This window comes from Gossypium hirsutum, chromosome A13 (genome assembly GCF_007990345.1).
Source record: "Gossypium hirsutum isolate 1008001.06 chromosome A13, Gossypium_hirsutum_v2.1, whole genome shotgun sequence".
Taxonomy (NCBI): Eukaryota; Viridiplantae; Streptophyta; class Magnoliopsida; order Malvales; family Malvaceae; genus Gossypium; species Gossypium hirsutum.
In genome coordinates this window covers 22,195,140-22,209,578 of record NC_053436.1, presented here as the reverse complement: position 1 = coordinate 22,209,578, position 14,439 = coordinate 22,195,140, and the positions used below count along the sequence as shown (strand labels likewise).

Here is a 14,439-nt window from a genome sequence, read left to right as displayed (position 1 = left end):
AAGAACGTTCACGTGGGAGCTTTTTTTTGAAATTTTGCTGAAAGTGCACCCTTCTTGAAGTGTTTTGACACTATTTGTTCAGAAACATCTTCTCAAAATTATTTTATCAGATACCACGTAGCAAAAGAGCATTCACGTGGAAGCTTTTTTCTGAAATTTTGCTGAAAGTGCATCCTTCTTGAAGCGTTTTTGACACTATTTGTTCAGAAACATCTTTTCAAAATTATTTTATCAGATACCACTATAGCAAAAGAGCGTCCACGTGGAAGCTTTTTTTTAAAAATTTGCTAAAAATGCATCATTCTTGAATGTGTGCATTAATTTCTGAGCGTTCATTAATTTCTCCCTTAAAAACTATTAAAACCCTAAACCACTAAAACTCTAACCCTAAAATAATCAGAAACCCTAACCTTAAAAAACTTAAAACCTTAATTTAATTGAGTTTTTTATTCTCATAGTTAATTTAATTAATTAACCCTAACTCTAAGTGTTCATTAATTTCTCCCTTAAAAACCACTAAAAACCCCAAATCACTAAAACTCTAACCCTAAAACAATTAAAAACCCTAACCTAAAAAACTCAAAACCCTAATTTAATTATTTTTTTTATTTTCATAGTTAATTTAATTAATTAACCATCAACTCTAAGTGTTCATTAAATTTTCCCTTTAAAAATATTAAATAACTCTAAACCCTAAAACCCACCAAAAACCTTAAACCTAAAAAACCCTAAACCTTAAAAAAAGGGGCAAAACGCTCCCTTAAGGACGCGTTTTGCTAACGTGTACAGTGAATACGTGCTGACGTAAAAGCGCTTTCGAGAAAAATAGTCATTTTCCGTAAATAATAAAAAAGTCAATCTATTTCTATAATTAATAAAAAAGGACTTTTTTTAATAAATTGTCCATTTTAATAGTTTACCAAAAATATTAAACTCCTATTCAAATTCAAATAAGAGTATTGTTGTATGAAACTATACAGCTTTTGTGCATGGCGGGGTTTTTACCTGACTTCATTAATCTCCGTGCCAAAATTTTGAACCAATCCATTGAAAAAGACAGGTGTATGAATGAAAAACACAGCGTGTTATGTTGTTTTTAACCATTTAGTGCATGAGCGGTTTAAAGTTGAAAGCAATAAGAAGATATGATTAGGAAAAATATAAGAACATAGCACATGGGGGGGGGGGTTTGACGAGACAGCTTAATTTAATGATAAATGTTTAATTCTCCAACCAAGAAAGATTTTTGATTTGATGTGAACTTCAAGTCTGAATTAAAGATGATGCAACTTTTTAACGTTGGTAATTATATTAACACAATCATATTTAAGTTTGAAACATTTGGAAGGAAGAGTAGAAACGTTTTTCAAAGTTAAAATTATTACTAAAAAAGTTAAAAAAAAAATTGGAAGAGAAATTAGCTTTGTATAGAGCCAAAAGTATTGCATGTGCAGCCGCACTCCCTTTATCGCTTTCAACAAACCAATTGCTGCTCTACCCAATACCCAAAGATATTACCGCAATCCTTCATAATTTTAGAACCTAATCACTGACTTAATTGCAGAAATACCTATTTTTATTACTTCCAACAACCTCAAAACTACCCCCGTTGCAAAAATAAAAAACCAAGAACATGGTGATACCAATTAAGTCAATCTACAATACCAGTAGTAGATCAACACTTGGCTACAGATTTGATTCAACAATAAAATGTACAAAATAGCGAGAATCACGGCCCATTTATTTCGCCAACCAATTAAGAAAATCCACTCCTTTTTTGTCTACATGCAAAGATCATGATTTGGCTAATCATCCCAGCTAATTACCATTGTTTTTTCTTCTCTAAATTACGTCTCCCACTTAATCTCTCTTCACGTGATTTCAAGCTTTCCTTTTGACATCAATGTATTATAACTTCAACACGCGTACGCAATTTATCTATTTTAATTAATAACCATTTTTCTCTTTCCAAACTTAATTCAGTATAAGAAATCAAATTACAATGCTTTACCTCATATTATTTCGGGTTTGAGTTTTGTTTAAATTTCTTTTCATATATTTTGATTTTGATTTTTTTTTAAATTCATTCTAATTCTAATTTTTTATATATGTATTATTTGTAATTTATATTTATAAATTTCTTTTTTAAAAAATCAAACATTAAATTAACTTTTATTACAGAAGTAAAACTAAAAATTGTATTGGGAGTAGGAGTGAGTAAAACTCGATTCATTTCGAAAAAATAAAAAAAAATTAAATTTTTAGTTATTCGATTTTTTCGAGCCATCGAATAAGCAATTTGAATTTCGAGTTGAATTTTACAATTCAAGTAATTTAAATAACAGAATGTTGTAAATACCATTTTCGTCCCTGATAGTTTTGAAAAAGAACAAATTGATTTCTCTTTTAACAAAAATTACAAAAAAAATTAAAATAATTTTTAAAATTAAAATATATATATAATTCTAAAATTTATACTCTTTTTATAGGATGTTTATTTGCCATAAATTCTAAATTACCTTCAATCATTTTCACATTATTTATTGTATTCAATTTTAAAAAATTATACTTGAATAAGATCTTGACAAAGTTAGCAAAAGCAAAAACCTTAAATTTTGTGTATTTAGATTTAAAATTTATCATGTACAATTATATACATAGATCTTTAAATAGCCTCATGCAATTATTTTAACAATAATATAATATGAATTTATTCTATGTTGGTATTAATTAAAAAAATGTGTTAAAAACATATTTATCAATCTTACCTATAGACGATTATTAGCATTTTTGTATAATAAATTATCAAACTATTTGCTAAAATATGTTATTTGAAGAGAAAAAGGAGTCTACTGAGTACAAATTCAGTTGATATTTGAAGTTTCAGAATTATGAGTTTAAATGAATTTAGATACGTAATATCTCAATTAGAGGTGTTTATGGGTCAACTAGTCTGCCCGATCCAATTGGCTCGGTTTGATTTAGTTAGAGCTTGGGCTTAGATTTTTAACCATGAGTTGGTCCAATCCAATCTGTTTCACTATTTTAAAATGATAAAAATAATATAAACATAATTTTATATTATCAGTTATATATTTTTATAATTCAATTTATTCTTATTGTATTTTAACCATAAAACAAACTATTTGGGTGTATCGAGTTAAGTGTAAATCTAAATTTTCTTTGAAACAAGACCAAAACTCAACTCATGAATACTTCTAATTTTACTCGTTGAGTATAATTAATCAATGTTTAAGGGTCCTTTAAGAAATATAAAAAATAAAATAAAAAGAATCAAAGTGTACGTCAATTTCGTTATTTGCGTATGTGCTTTACAGATATATACTATTATTAGAAGGGACAACTACGAACTCTTCTTTTAACTATAAATCGAATATAGAAAATATTAAAAATTGAAAGAAAAGAAAAAGAGAATAGGAAGTCAATAAATCGAATTAAATAGTTGTAGCCAAAGAAAGATTTGGGTATTAAATTCTTCCACCCTAGTTTAAGTCCTATTTAGCGACCGCAGACAGTGGCCAGTGCCATAAAAAAGAAGAAGCTCATTTAATGTTTTTAAGAAAAATAAAACAAAACATTTATTTTTTCTTTTGTCCCTTTTTGAAAATTGATGTTTTACAAATGAACCATGTGCTTTGGACCAGCTAATAAGAAAATCATTCATACTGTAAAATTAGGGAAAAAAATTTACCCACTGTTACAAAATGGAAACACAATAAGAAATTAAAGCATTTTAAACGGTAAAAGTAAAAAAAAAAAAACTATTTTGCTAGTCCTTCCAATAGACAGGGACATATTCACCATATTTAAGGGCAATTTCCCATTTAGAAAACTACAAAACCACGCGGTTTCAATTTTCAAGCATAGGAAACACACCCTTTCTAACCTTGCATTGCATGTGCCGTTGCTTTCTTTTTTTTTTTTTGTTGTTCTGCTGAAATTGTACTATTTTTTTCTTGGGTCAATTTAACAAAGTTAAAAAAATATGTATATTCATTATTGAATAAATGACTATTAAAATATAATGAACATACTGTATGATTAAGGACATACGTATGTCCGAGATTAAGCAATTGAAAAAACTTGGATGGCGTTTTATTAATTATTTTTCAGTATCTTAATATTCTACCTTTTTGGACCCTTTTATTTTCTTTTTCTTAAAAAAAGGTTGGCTTTTGCATTATTGGTCCCCAATAGCTGAAAAGTGGTAGTTAAATTTAGTTGTAAGTTAACTGTGGCCTTAAATTCTATAAAACCCCCTTCCCCCCTCTCTATTTCCTTCACTCAACTGCCTCACATTTTCTCTCAAAGTTCACTACTTGTGTGCAGACAAAAATGGCTTTTGCTGGGATTCTCTTGTTGGGTTTACTTTCAATGGTCTCAGCCGTTCATGGATATGGTGGTGGATGGACTAATGCTCATGCTACTTTCTATGGTGGGAGTGATGCTTCAGGCACAATGGGTATGTATGCCTGCCCCCCCAAATTGAGCCAACTTTTGGGGTACAATGGTTGGCTTAATGGACTAAACTCTTTAAGTTTTGATTTTGCAGGTGGTGCTTGTGGTTATGGGAACCTGTATAGCCAGGGATATGGGACAAACACCGCAGCTTTGAGCACAGCTCTGTTCAACAATGGGCTTAGCTGTGGGTCTTGCTATGAGATTAAGTGTGCGAATGATGGCAAGTGGTGCCTGCCTGGTTCCATTGTGGTCACTGCCACCAATTTCTGCCCTCCGAACAATGCTCTTCCAAACAATGCTGGTGGGTGGTGCAACCCTCCCCTGCAACACTTTGACCTTTCTCAGCCTGTCTTCCAACACATTGCTCAGTACAAAGCTGGAATTGTGCCTGTTTCTTACAGAAGGTAACTTCATTTGAAGTAATAATAATAATAATAATAATAATAATAATAATAATAATAATAATAAAGGTCAACAGTGAGCATGTTTTTTAACAGGCAGTAACTGACTATTTGGTACTGCAGGGTACCATGCAGGAGAAAGGGAGGGATAAGGTTCACAATCAACGGCCACTCCTACTTCAACCTAGTCCTCATCAGCAACGTCGGCGGTGCTGGTGACGTACATGCGGCGGCCATCAAGGGTTCCAGGACTGGTTGGCAACCCATGTCCAGGAATTGGGGCCAGAACTGGCAAAGCAACAACTACCTCAACGGGCAAAGCCTGTCATTTAAGGTCACAACAAGTGATGGCCGTACCGTGGTCTCCTACAATGTTGCCCCAGCTGGCTGGTCTTTTGGGCAGACCTTCACTGGCGGCCAATTCCGCTAGAGAAAAGAACGAAGAAAACACCCATCTTTACTATCTTAGCCTTATCAATTAAATACCATATATACCAATTAACTAGCTTGACTTTTTAGTATATCTAGCTAGTAGATTATAGTATATTAATGTGAAGGGTTTATTTTGAAAATAGCCCCTTCATCAGTTTTTCAACAAAGTATTTGTAAGGGCAGAGGTGGACTTTTACCACCCGCCACCATTGCATTTTGTTTTGGCTTGTATTTGCATTTCTTGTAAGCTGCTTTGGCTGAAAAGTGTTATTTGGCTTTCATTTGTATGATGAGTAAATTGTAAATTTGCAATTTCCTCTAGTAATGAAAAACTGAATTTCTGATTTATAATCCCATGTTTATTACATTAGATATAAATATTAATTAACCTACACAACATTTGGGCTTTGGATTGTTTCCATTTTAACATAGTTTAGACCAAATTGTCAACAGCAGTTGGGACTTTGGGACCTGCAAAATATGTCAATTGGGTCACCTAAGTGTCCAATTTCAGCTCAGGCACTTTAGCCTAAGCTATAAACCAATATGGAGAGCTAGTAGGGACTTGGGAGGGCTCAGCAAACAATTTGCAATCTGGAGGCATTTCAATTCAGACTGAATTTTACTATATCTTGAATCAAATCGGGTTGAATTTCTGAAAAAAAAAACCCTAAATTCTCAACCTTATTTTAACTTTATTGTTTCATAAAATTATTGGTATGACAGTTGAGCAAATAATTCATTGACTTGTGGAATTGCACCCAATGAAAGCACATAAAACTTTCTTTTTTTTTTGTTTTTTTGTTTTCTTTACCTTTTCATATTCTTTTATTACAATCACACAAGGTTGTTAAAATAGGTAAAATATCAAAGCTGAGGGGAAAAAATCTAATCGGGGAGACATGTCTAAAAGAAAACCAGTTAATTCAAATGACAATGTTTAAAATCTTTGTCTCATCTACTGCCTAGTTAAATTCTGTTACACCATGCCATTTTCTTGGCATTTACTAGGGAAAGTGACATGCATTAAATCCTGTCACGTAGAAATCTACGTTTGAAGCTGAAAAGCCACCAAGCCTCGTGTGTGTAATCACTCCCTATCGGGATGGAAAATGAAAAAATTATATCATTTTTTGACTTACAGTTAAATTTAAATTCAAAACTTATCCCTCCATAGAAAATGTGTTTAGTAATAAATTTATAATTAAATTTCAGTGTAATTATTTGTTATTACACCTGTGATATGTTAAGACAACTATTGAATTAATGAATCTCATTTAACTAAGGTTAATTGAAGTATTGTCATTATTTGCTCCACTTCTTAAGAGGGGAGTTGAGAATTAGAGAAATTACATAAGATAATTAGACATAAATTATAATTACATTTATTTTCAACTAAAAACATTTATTAGAGAATTACAATTCCTTATAATTATAAGAGAGTGCAATTAATATTCTAATAATTATAATTTCTTACCATTATTCTATGATTTCCAAATACATAAAAAGAACATTTAGATAAACGTCAATCAATAAAGAAGTAAGTAATGTGATATCCCTTAAACAATATCTTGAGTTCAAATTTTATGAATAAAAAATAATAAAAATGAGAAAATTTTACTTCTCTTCTTGACTTCAAATTTTAATCAAATTCAAAAATCATTAATATATATATATATATAAATAAAAGTTAATGTTAGTGGATTGTACTTTAATGGCAGTGGGAGTAGGGATTGATGGACTATGTAAAATGGAATTGGATGGCATATCAAATCAGTGTTTCATTGTTTGCTTGTCCCGTAGCTTACCGTCTTTTTCACTTGAGATTTGCCTCCAATGTTCAAATCTTCTACATAACGTGACTCCTGAAAACAGAATCTTAGGGAAATTTTCTTTTTAAAAAAAACTGTTCGAAATTTCTTATTGATTTTAAAATAAATAAAGTTATATTTTATTGAAGAAATCGATAATTTTGTTCAAAAAGTTTAAAACCCGAATTTAAATTCATTAAGAGTTAATTAAGCATTGTTTTTAGAAAGTACTTTTAAAAAATATTTTTAAAAAGTAAATTTAAGAAGTATTTTTAAAAATTTTGATTTAAGATTTAAGTGTTTAGTATTATTATCAAAAAGTATTTTTGAAAAATAAAATATCTATTTTAGACATAATATTATAAAGTGACAAATAAACATTTAAATAATATTCAAATTAGTTAATATTATGATATTTTAATAATAATATAGAAAATAATTTATTACAATTTTTTGTTAATATTTTAATATATAAAAAATAAATTTTAAATATTTTTAAGTAATTAATCAAAGAAGAGAAAGTATCATATATTGGAAGAGTGAATTTTATTTAAAAAAATACTTTTGAAAAGTAAAAAATTCTCTTCATAAATTAATTATTTAACATTCTTTTTACTTCGAAAATACTCTTTCATTTTAAAAGTGATTCTAAAAAGTCTTACTAAATACAGCTTAAATATGGTGGTGATTAAATCTCGTATTGAATATTTGTGTGGAAATGGCAAGCAAGGCATGCGGCCGTATCAGCTTAAGGGAAGCTTATGCTTTGAAGCAACCTTGAAGTTTCTAGGAATTTTCATTAATGTTGTATCTTGAAATTCAGGTCGCTTTAAAATGTCGTATTTTTTTTTACTTCATTATATTAATATTATTTTATTATGTCCTATCATAAATAAATCCTACACTTGCTTTTCGTACCTAAACACTTAGTTTCTGTTTGTTAAACTGAAAATAATTTTCGAAAAATAATTTTTTGAAAATGATTTTTGAAAAATAATTTATATTCCTGGAAAAATTAATATTTTTTGGTATTTGGATGAATATGTGTAAAATATTTTGTTGTTTGGTAGATTTTTTTTAAAATATTTCATAAAAGTTGTTTTCAATTAAACAAACATACATTTGAGATTTTCTTTTTTTTTTCATTGTTTAATTGAATTTATTTTTATCTATAATTTTATATTTTACATTGTTTTTACATATATTAAAAATATCATGTTAAATTAAGATTCATTACAATGTTATTTTTTAATTACATGACTACTAATTGGGTATTTTTTATTTAAAAATGTGGCATCAACAAAATTGATAAAAAATTTAACGATGTTAACAATTGGACTTGATTTTCAAATTTGAAAAGTAAAGGGACTAAATTATTGAAAATAAAAGTACAAAGACTAAATTACAAATCTTTGAAGTGTACATAGACTTATGACATATTTTAACCTTTATACTACAAAACATTTATTATTAATATATTTATAATTGTAATAAATATTTATTATTAAAATAATAATATCCAATATTTTCAATAATATGTGAATAATATTAATTAAAATTATTATATTTAAAATTTATTATTAAAATAAAATTAAAATATTAAATAATTTATTAAAATAATAAATTTTATTTATTATATTAATAATTTATTATATGACTAAATATAAATAATTAAATATGTACATTTAATAATATTGAAAAATATAATATTTTAAATATTTTTAAAAATAAAAATAAAATTTATTATCAATATAATAATATTAAGTTTGATTTAAGTTAATTTTTATATAAAAGTAAAATTACCTATAGATGAGCTCTTTTTCGGAAAATGACTTACGCTTTTCAAAAGGGTAAGTCATTTTATAGGAAAAATGGCTTATTTTACCTTGATCTGTAAGCCATTTTCCATTGACCAAACTATTTTCTGTAAAACAAACACAGGAAAATGCAAAAAATATTTCCGTAAAAACTTTTACATGTAAACAAACGGATAGGTTGTCCGGTTTTGCTGTAAAATTAGTATGGTAAATATTTTATCATTTTAGTGAAATCATATTAATAATTATATAATGATTAATAATCTTAATACCCTTATATGTTAAGTTGACCGTATTTGGTGACGAGCTTTGTATATTTTAATTGTAATTAGCATAGATAACACCCCTAACTTGTAACTGTCCCTGTAATCGGTTAAGTGTGCCACATGCCCGTGTGCCTCACACGGCTAGTAGACATGTCCGTGTCTTAGATCGTACGAAAACAGGTCATACATACTGACTTTTGTCACAAGGCCAAGGACACACCCGTGTGCCAGGCCATGTGAAAATTGGAGAGGATACTGACTTGGGCCACAAGAACAACCACACGCCCGTGTGCCATTCGAAATGGCCATACACGCCCGTGTATCAGGCTGTGCCAAACTGTAGGGTATATTGACTTATGCGGCACGGCTAAGTCACACGCCCGTGTGCTAGGCCGTGTGCCATATAGGGGGTATACTGACCTGTACCACACATCCGGTCACACGTCTGTGTGTGAGGCCGTGTGGAGCATATTGACTTCAATTTCATTTTCACACCAGGGGACACATGGCCGTGCAACATGATCATATGTGTAACACCCCTTACCCGTGTCCGAGGCCGGGACAGGATATGAGGCATTGCCAGACTTAAACATACATAATCACATAAAATCAACTATAAAATTTTGTCCAAATAAAAAACATTCATACATATGTATAAAGTCCCTTAAACGAGCTTACGAGCCCCTATACACGCATCAAAGATGATTGGGGACTAAACCGGAAACTTTAAAAACTTCTGGGAAAATTTTAAAAAAAATTTCATGAAATAGGATCACACGCCTGTGCGGGTAGGCCGTATGGTCACACACGCCCGTGTGGCTTGGGACACGCCTGTGTCCTCAGCCCGTGTAACTCTCTGTTTGTGACGTCTCACCAAATTAAGGGTACACGACCAAAGCACACACCCATGTCCCAAGGCCATGTCTCTCACACGGTCGAGACACACGACCGTGTCTCAGCCCGTGTGACCAATTCGAAGTTAAAGTACAAGATGCAGAGGACACACGGCTAGACTACACGCCCATGGGGGCAGACCGTGTGTCACACATGGCTTAGACACACGCCCGTGTGTCTAACCGTGTGAAAAAATACAAGGCTATTTTCCAAGCCATTTGCCACCCATAGTTGTACACATACACTTATACATCTCTATAGCAATTAACATACTTAATTGAGAAATTATATATCCACAATCAAGGCTCAAGCATGGCAACCTCACAACAACACATGCATGAACATGACATTTCTCTTATTCAAGTCCAAACTTACCAAAACATATAATATATATAATTGGTTTACCTTCAATATATCCATTTATATTATGATTATCAACATGCCAACAAATATAATTTAAATCTTCAAGCATTCATGCCTTATAACAAAATCCACGTTTTCAAAGCATTGGCACATACATGTATACAAAATTTGATTTAAGCCATATAAGCAAATTTGCATGGCTACCTACCACATGAATCTATTAACTATTACAAGCCAATACATTTGGCTAACTTATAAAGACATATTCACAAAGTTACTTAGTCCCTATACATGCCATAAACTTAAGAGGGTTGCATCCGTTTTTACCCAACGTGATAACTTGATAGTGTGATGATATCTCCGGCAATCTCTAACCTGAGCTAGCAAAAAGTAACCTATAAGAGATAGGAGAGGGAGGGGAGTAAGCTATAAAGCTTAGTAAGTTCATATGAAAATAATAAGAAATTTTATTAATATGCTTTTACCAAATTCTTACAACATGCTCTCAAGGTATCACAATTATAATTGCATATTAATCCATTATTTGATCAAATTCCAGTCAAGCTGTCTTACACATGGCATGTACCTAGACCATGTGAGCCACACGGGCACGGACATGACCGTGTGTCCAGGTTGTGTGGCAGTATAAAGTAGGCTCGAAACCCGTTTTTGAGGCCATAAATGTGGTCTATGACTGATAATGATTTCCTCATTGTATGAATGATCTGAGCTTGATTGTGTGAGAACTCTCTGATACTTTGTAATTAACACATGAATGTTATAACTGTAAGTGCATTGGGAATATCTATACTCTGCATATGCATGGGTTCGGGTGCTATGAAAAAGGAAGTAACTTACTCTGAATCAGTGGATAAGCCACTATGTGAATAGTTCTGATTCTGGCGCTTTGATGCATTATGATCCAGCAGCTAAGCTGTGTTACTATAAATGTGTCAAATAAACACTTCGCGGTGTGTAGGGATGGATGGGCATTGAATGTCCTTAATGGTGTGTTGCGATGGTCGAAGATGGTGTGTAACGAATGGGGTTTAGGAATATCTGCATCTGAATCTGATCTGCGATATATATATATGAAATTGCATATATATATAAATATCTATATACAACTGATCTGTTCTGAATTTGAATTGTAAATAGTCCTGTACCGAACCGAATCTCTGAATATAACTACTTTATAAATGAATAAAAAATAAAAAATTTAACTTCAGTTACGCATTGAGTTCACAACTCATTTTTTTTGGTTGGATTTTAGGTGAACCCCAATCTTGAACGAGTTAGTGCAGCGGATGCTCAGTCAAGCTTCTACCTTTCTTTAAATAGTGTGTAGGACTTTAGTAACTATATTAGGATGTATCTGGAAGACTATATACTTAGTTCGTTTTATGGTAAATGGGTTATGAAGTATGCTTTAACTTTATTATATTGTTATGTGATAATTGATAATTGATGAGAAAACTCTCGAAACCTGGGCTAGACGTCCAGGTCAAGTTTAGAGTGTTACATTTAACGGTATCAGAGCTAGGTTTGTCAATACTCGAACTGTGTTTGGGCTCATAATGTCTGAGAAAAGTAACTTAGTGATAATTAGTATCTGAACTAATATAGAAACACTAAAACTCTAGCAAACGACCGAACCTTTGATGCAGACTCTGTAAGCATTTCTGTTGTGTTATAAAGATTATGATCCCTAAACTGTTATGGGTAAAATGTTTTGGTGCGAACTGGAAAAACTATTCTGCTGGATGTCTAAACTGATCTGTGTACTATGATATTATAGCTAGATTTCATTTATGAGTTCGCGCGGTAGTCGTGGATGTGCTATGCGGGGGTGTCAAGGACGCCGATGAGGAGCTCGAGCAGAGTTATCCTCTATGGGTAGTCTATCTAATCTAGAGACTAGCGAGACTGTTGGTACTCCCACTACTGAGACGGAGTCCTAAGCTCCGATAGTTAGGGGCGACGCATTATCCCAGGCATGATTCAAGCACTGGAGAGGGTTGCAGGGACCCATTTGGGATTAGGAAGCCCAGGTTCGATTATCGATCAACTCAGATTGAATTGAGCTGAATTATTTAGGAGCATCTTAGGAGTTGCTCCCACTATTGCTGAGTATTGGCTCAAGGCTACCGAGCGTATTATAATAGACTTTGATTATACTCCTACTTAGAAATTGAAGGGTGCCATGTCCATACTCCGGGACAAAGCTTATCAGTGGTGGCTAACCGTTGAACAAGGTGCTCAGCCAGAGCAAGTGAATTGGAACTATTTCAAGAATGCCTTTCAGGGTAAATATGTGGGAGAAAGTTACGTTGAGGCTTGTCGACGCGATTTTATGAGCCTAATTCAGGGCGACATGTCTATGGCTAAATATGAAGCCAAGTTTTTGTAACCGAGTAGATATGCACGGACTTTAGTAGCATCCTACTACGATAAGTGTGTGTGATTTGAGGATGGATGGAGATATAACTTGCGAGTTCTGATAGCTCCGCAGAGGGAGTGGATTTTCGCTGTTCTAGTTAACAAAGCGAAGATAGTGGAAGAAGTAAAGCGCACTGAGCGTGAGCGTCGTGATCGTGAGAAGGATCAAAATAAGGTTAAGAGGGATTCGGGTCCCTCTGGTCCTAGTCAATGCCCTAAGAAATGGGCAACATTTGATAGGCCCCCGAGGGTCGAGACATTAGTGGTAGAAACTGAGATTCAACTGTGCAGTAATTGTGGGAAGCACCATCCGGGCGAGTGTTGGAGGAAATTAGGAGCATGCCTTCATTGCGGTTTCATGGAGCATCGAGTTAGGGATTACCTCCATCGACCTGATTTAGTATCAGTTGTGGCACAAACTCCAGCTCCGAATTCTATTCAACCTTTAAGAGAGTTTCAGCAACCATTCAATGGTCGTGGTACTGGTAGGGGTGGTAATGGATTTGGTAGAGGACAGAAAGTACCTGCTAGAGATGCAGGTCAGGCTAAGGCTCGTCAGCCGGTATTAGTTTATGTGGTGAGATACCGCGAGGAGAGTGATGATGCTAATGTCATTGCAGGTACCTTCTTTATTAATTCTGCTTTGTATTATGCTCTTATTGATATTGGTTCTACTCACTCGTATATAGCTAGTGTTGTTTCTATAAATCAAGGTTTAACTGCTGAGAATATTGCTAGAGAGTTTTCTATGATTAGTTCGTTGGGACAGTCAATCCGAGTTGATAGAGTATACAGGCCGGTATCCCTAGAACTTTAGGGCACGGTATTTTCAGCTGATCTAATGGAATTTCCCTTTAATGAGTTTGAATTGAACTTTGGAATGGATTGGCTTGTTGAGTATCGGGTCAGTCTAGACTGTGCAACCAAAAGGTTTACTCTGAGACCAACTGAGAATGATGAGGTGGTTATGGTTAGTGAGCGCCGAGATTACCTCTCTAATGTAATCTCTGCTCTAGTAGCAAATAAGTTATTCTGAGAGGGTTGTGAGGCATACCTTGCTTACGTATCCAATTCTACTCCCCAAAATGGGAGATAATGGCACTATAAGGGAATTCTCAGACGTCTTTCTTTTCTAAAATCAAATAAGTATCCATTGCCAATGATTGATGACTTGTTCAACCAAATTCGGGGAGCACCTGTCTTTTCTAAAATCGACCTATTCTCCAGTTACCATCAGCTCAAAGTTAAAGAGACTGATGGTACAAAACTGCTTTCAGCACTCGTTATGGACATTGCAAGTTTCTAGTAATCCTTTCGGATTAACGAATACCCCGGTGGTGTTTATGGATTTAATGAATCGGGTGTTTCAACCGTACTTGGATCAATATTTAGTGGTTTTCATTGATGATATCTTGATCTACTCTTAGATTGAAACTGAACATGATGATCATCTTTGTATTATATTTTAGATACTCCGAGAAAAATAATTGTATGCCAAGTTTAGTAAATGTGAGTTTTGAATGCAGGAAGTTGC

The 14,439-nt window shown here is 32.7% G+C and overlaps 1 protein-coding gene across 1 annotated transcript; it reads left to right on the top strand.

The window, feature by feature from the left end:
* The first annotated feature begins 3,893 nt into the window (after window positions 1-3,893).
* On the top strand, window positions 3,894-5,663 carry LOC107893671 (expansin-A10). Its single transcript, XM_016818728.2, has 3 exons — window positions 3,894-4,483; window positions 4,574-4,886; window positions 5,007-5,663. Exons 1-3 carry the CDS (start codon window positions 4,357-4,359, stop codon window positions 5,311-5,313), a joined length of 747 nt encoding a protein of 248 aa, XP_016674217.1. The 5' UTR covers window positions 3,894-4,356; the 3' UTR covers window positions 5,314-5,663.
* The last annotated feature ends 8,776 nt before the right edge of the window (window positions 5,664-14,439 follow it).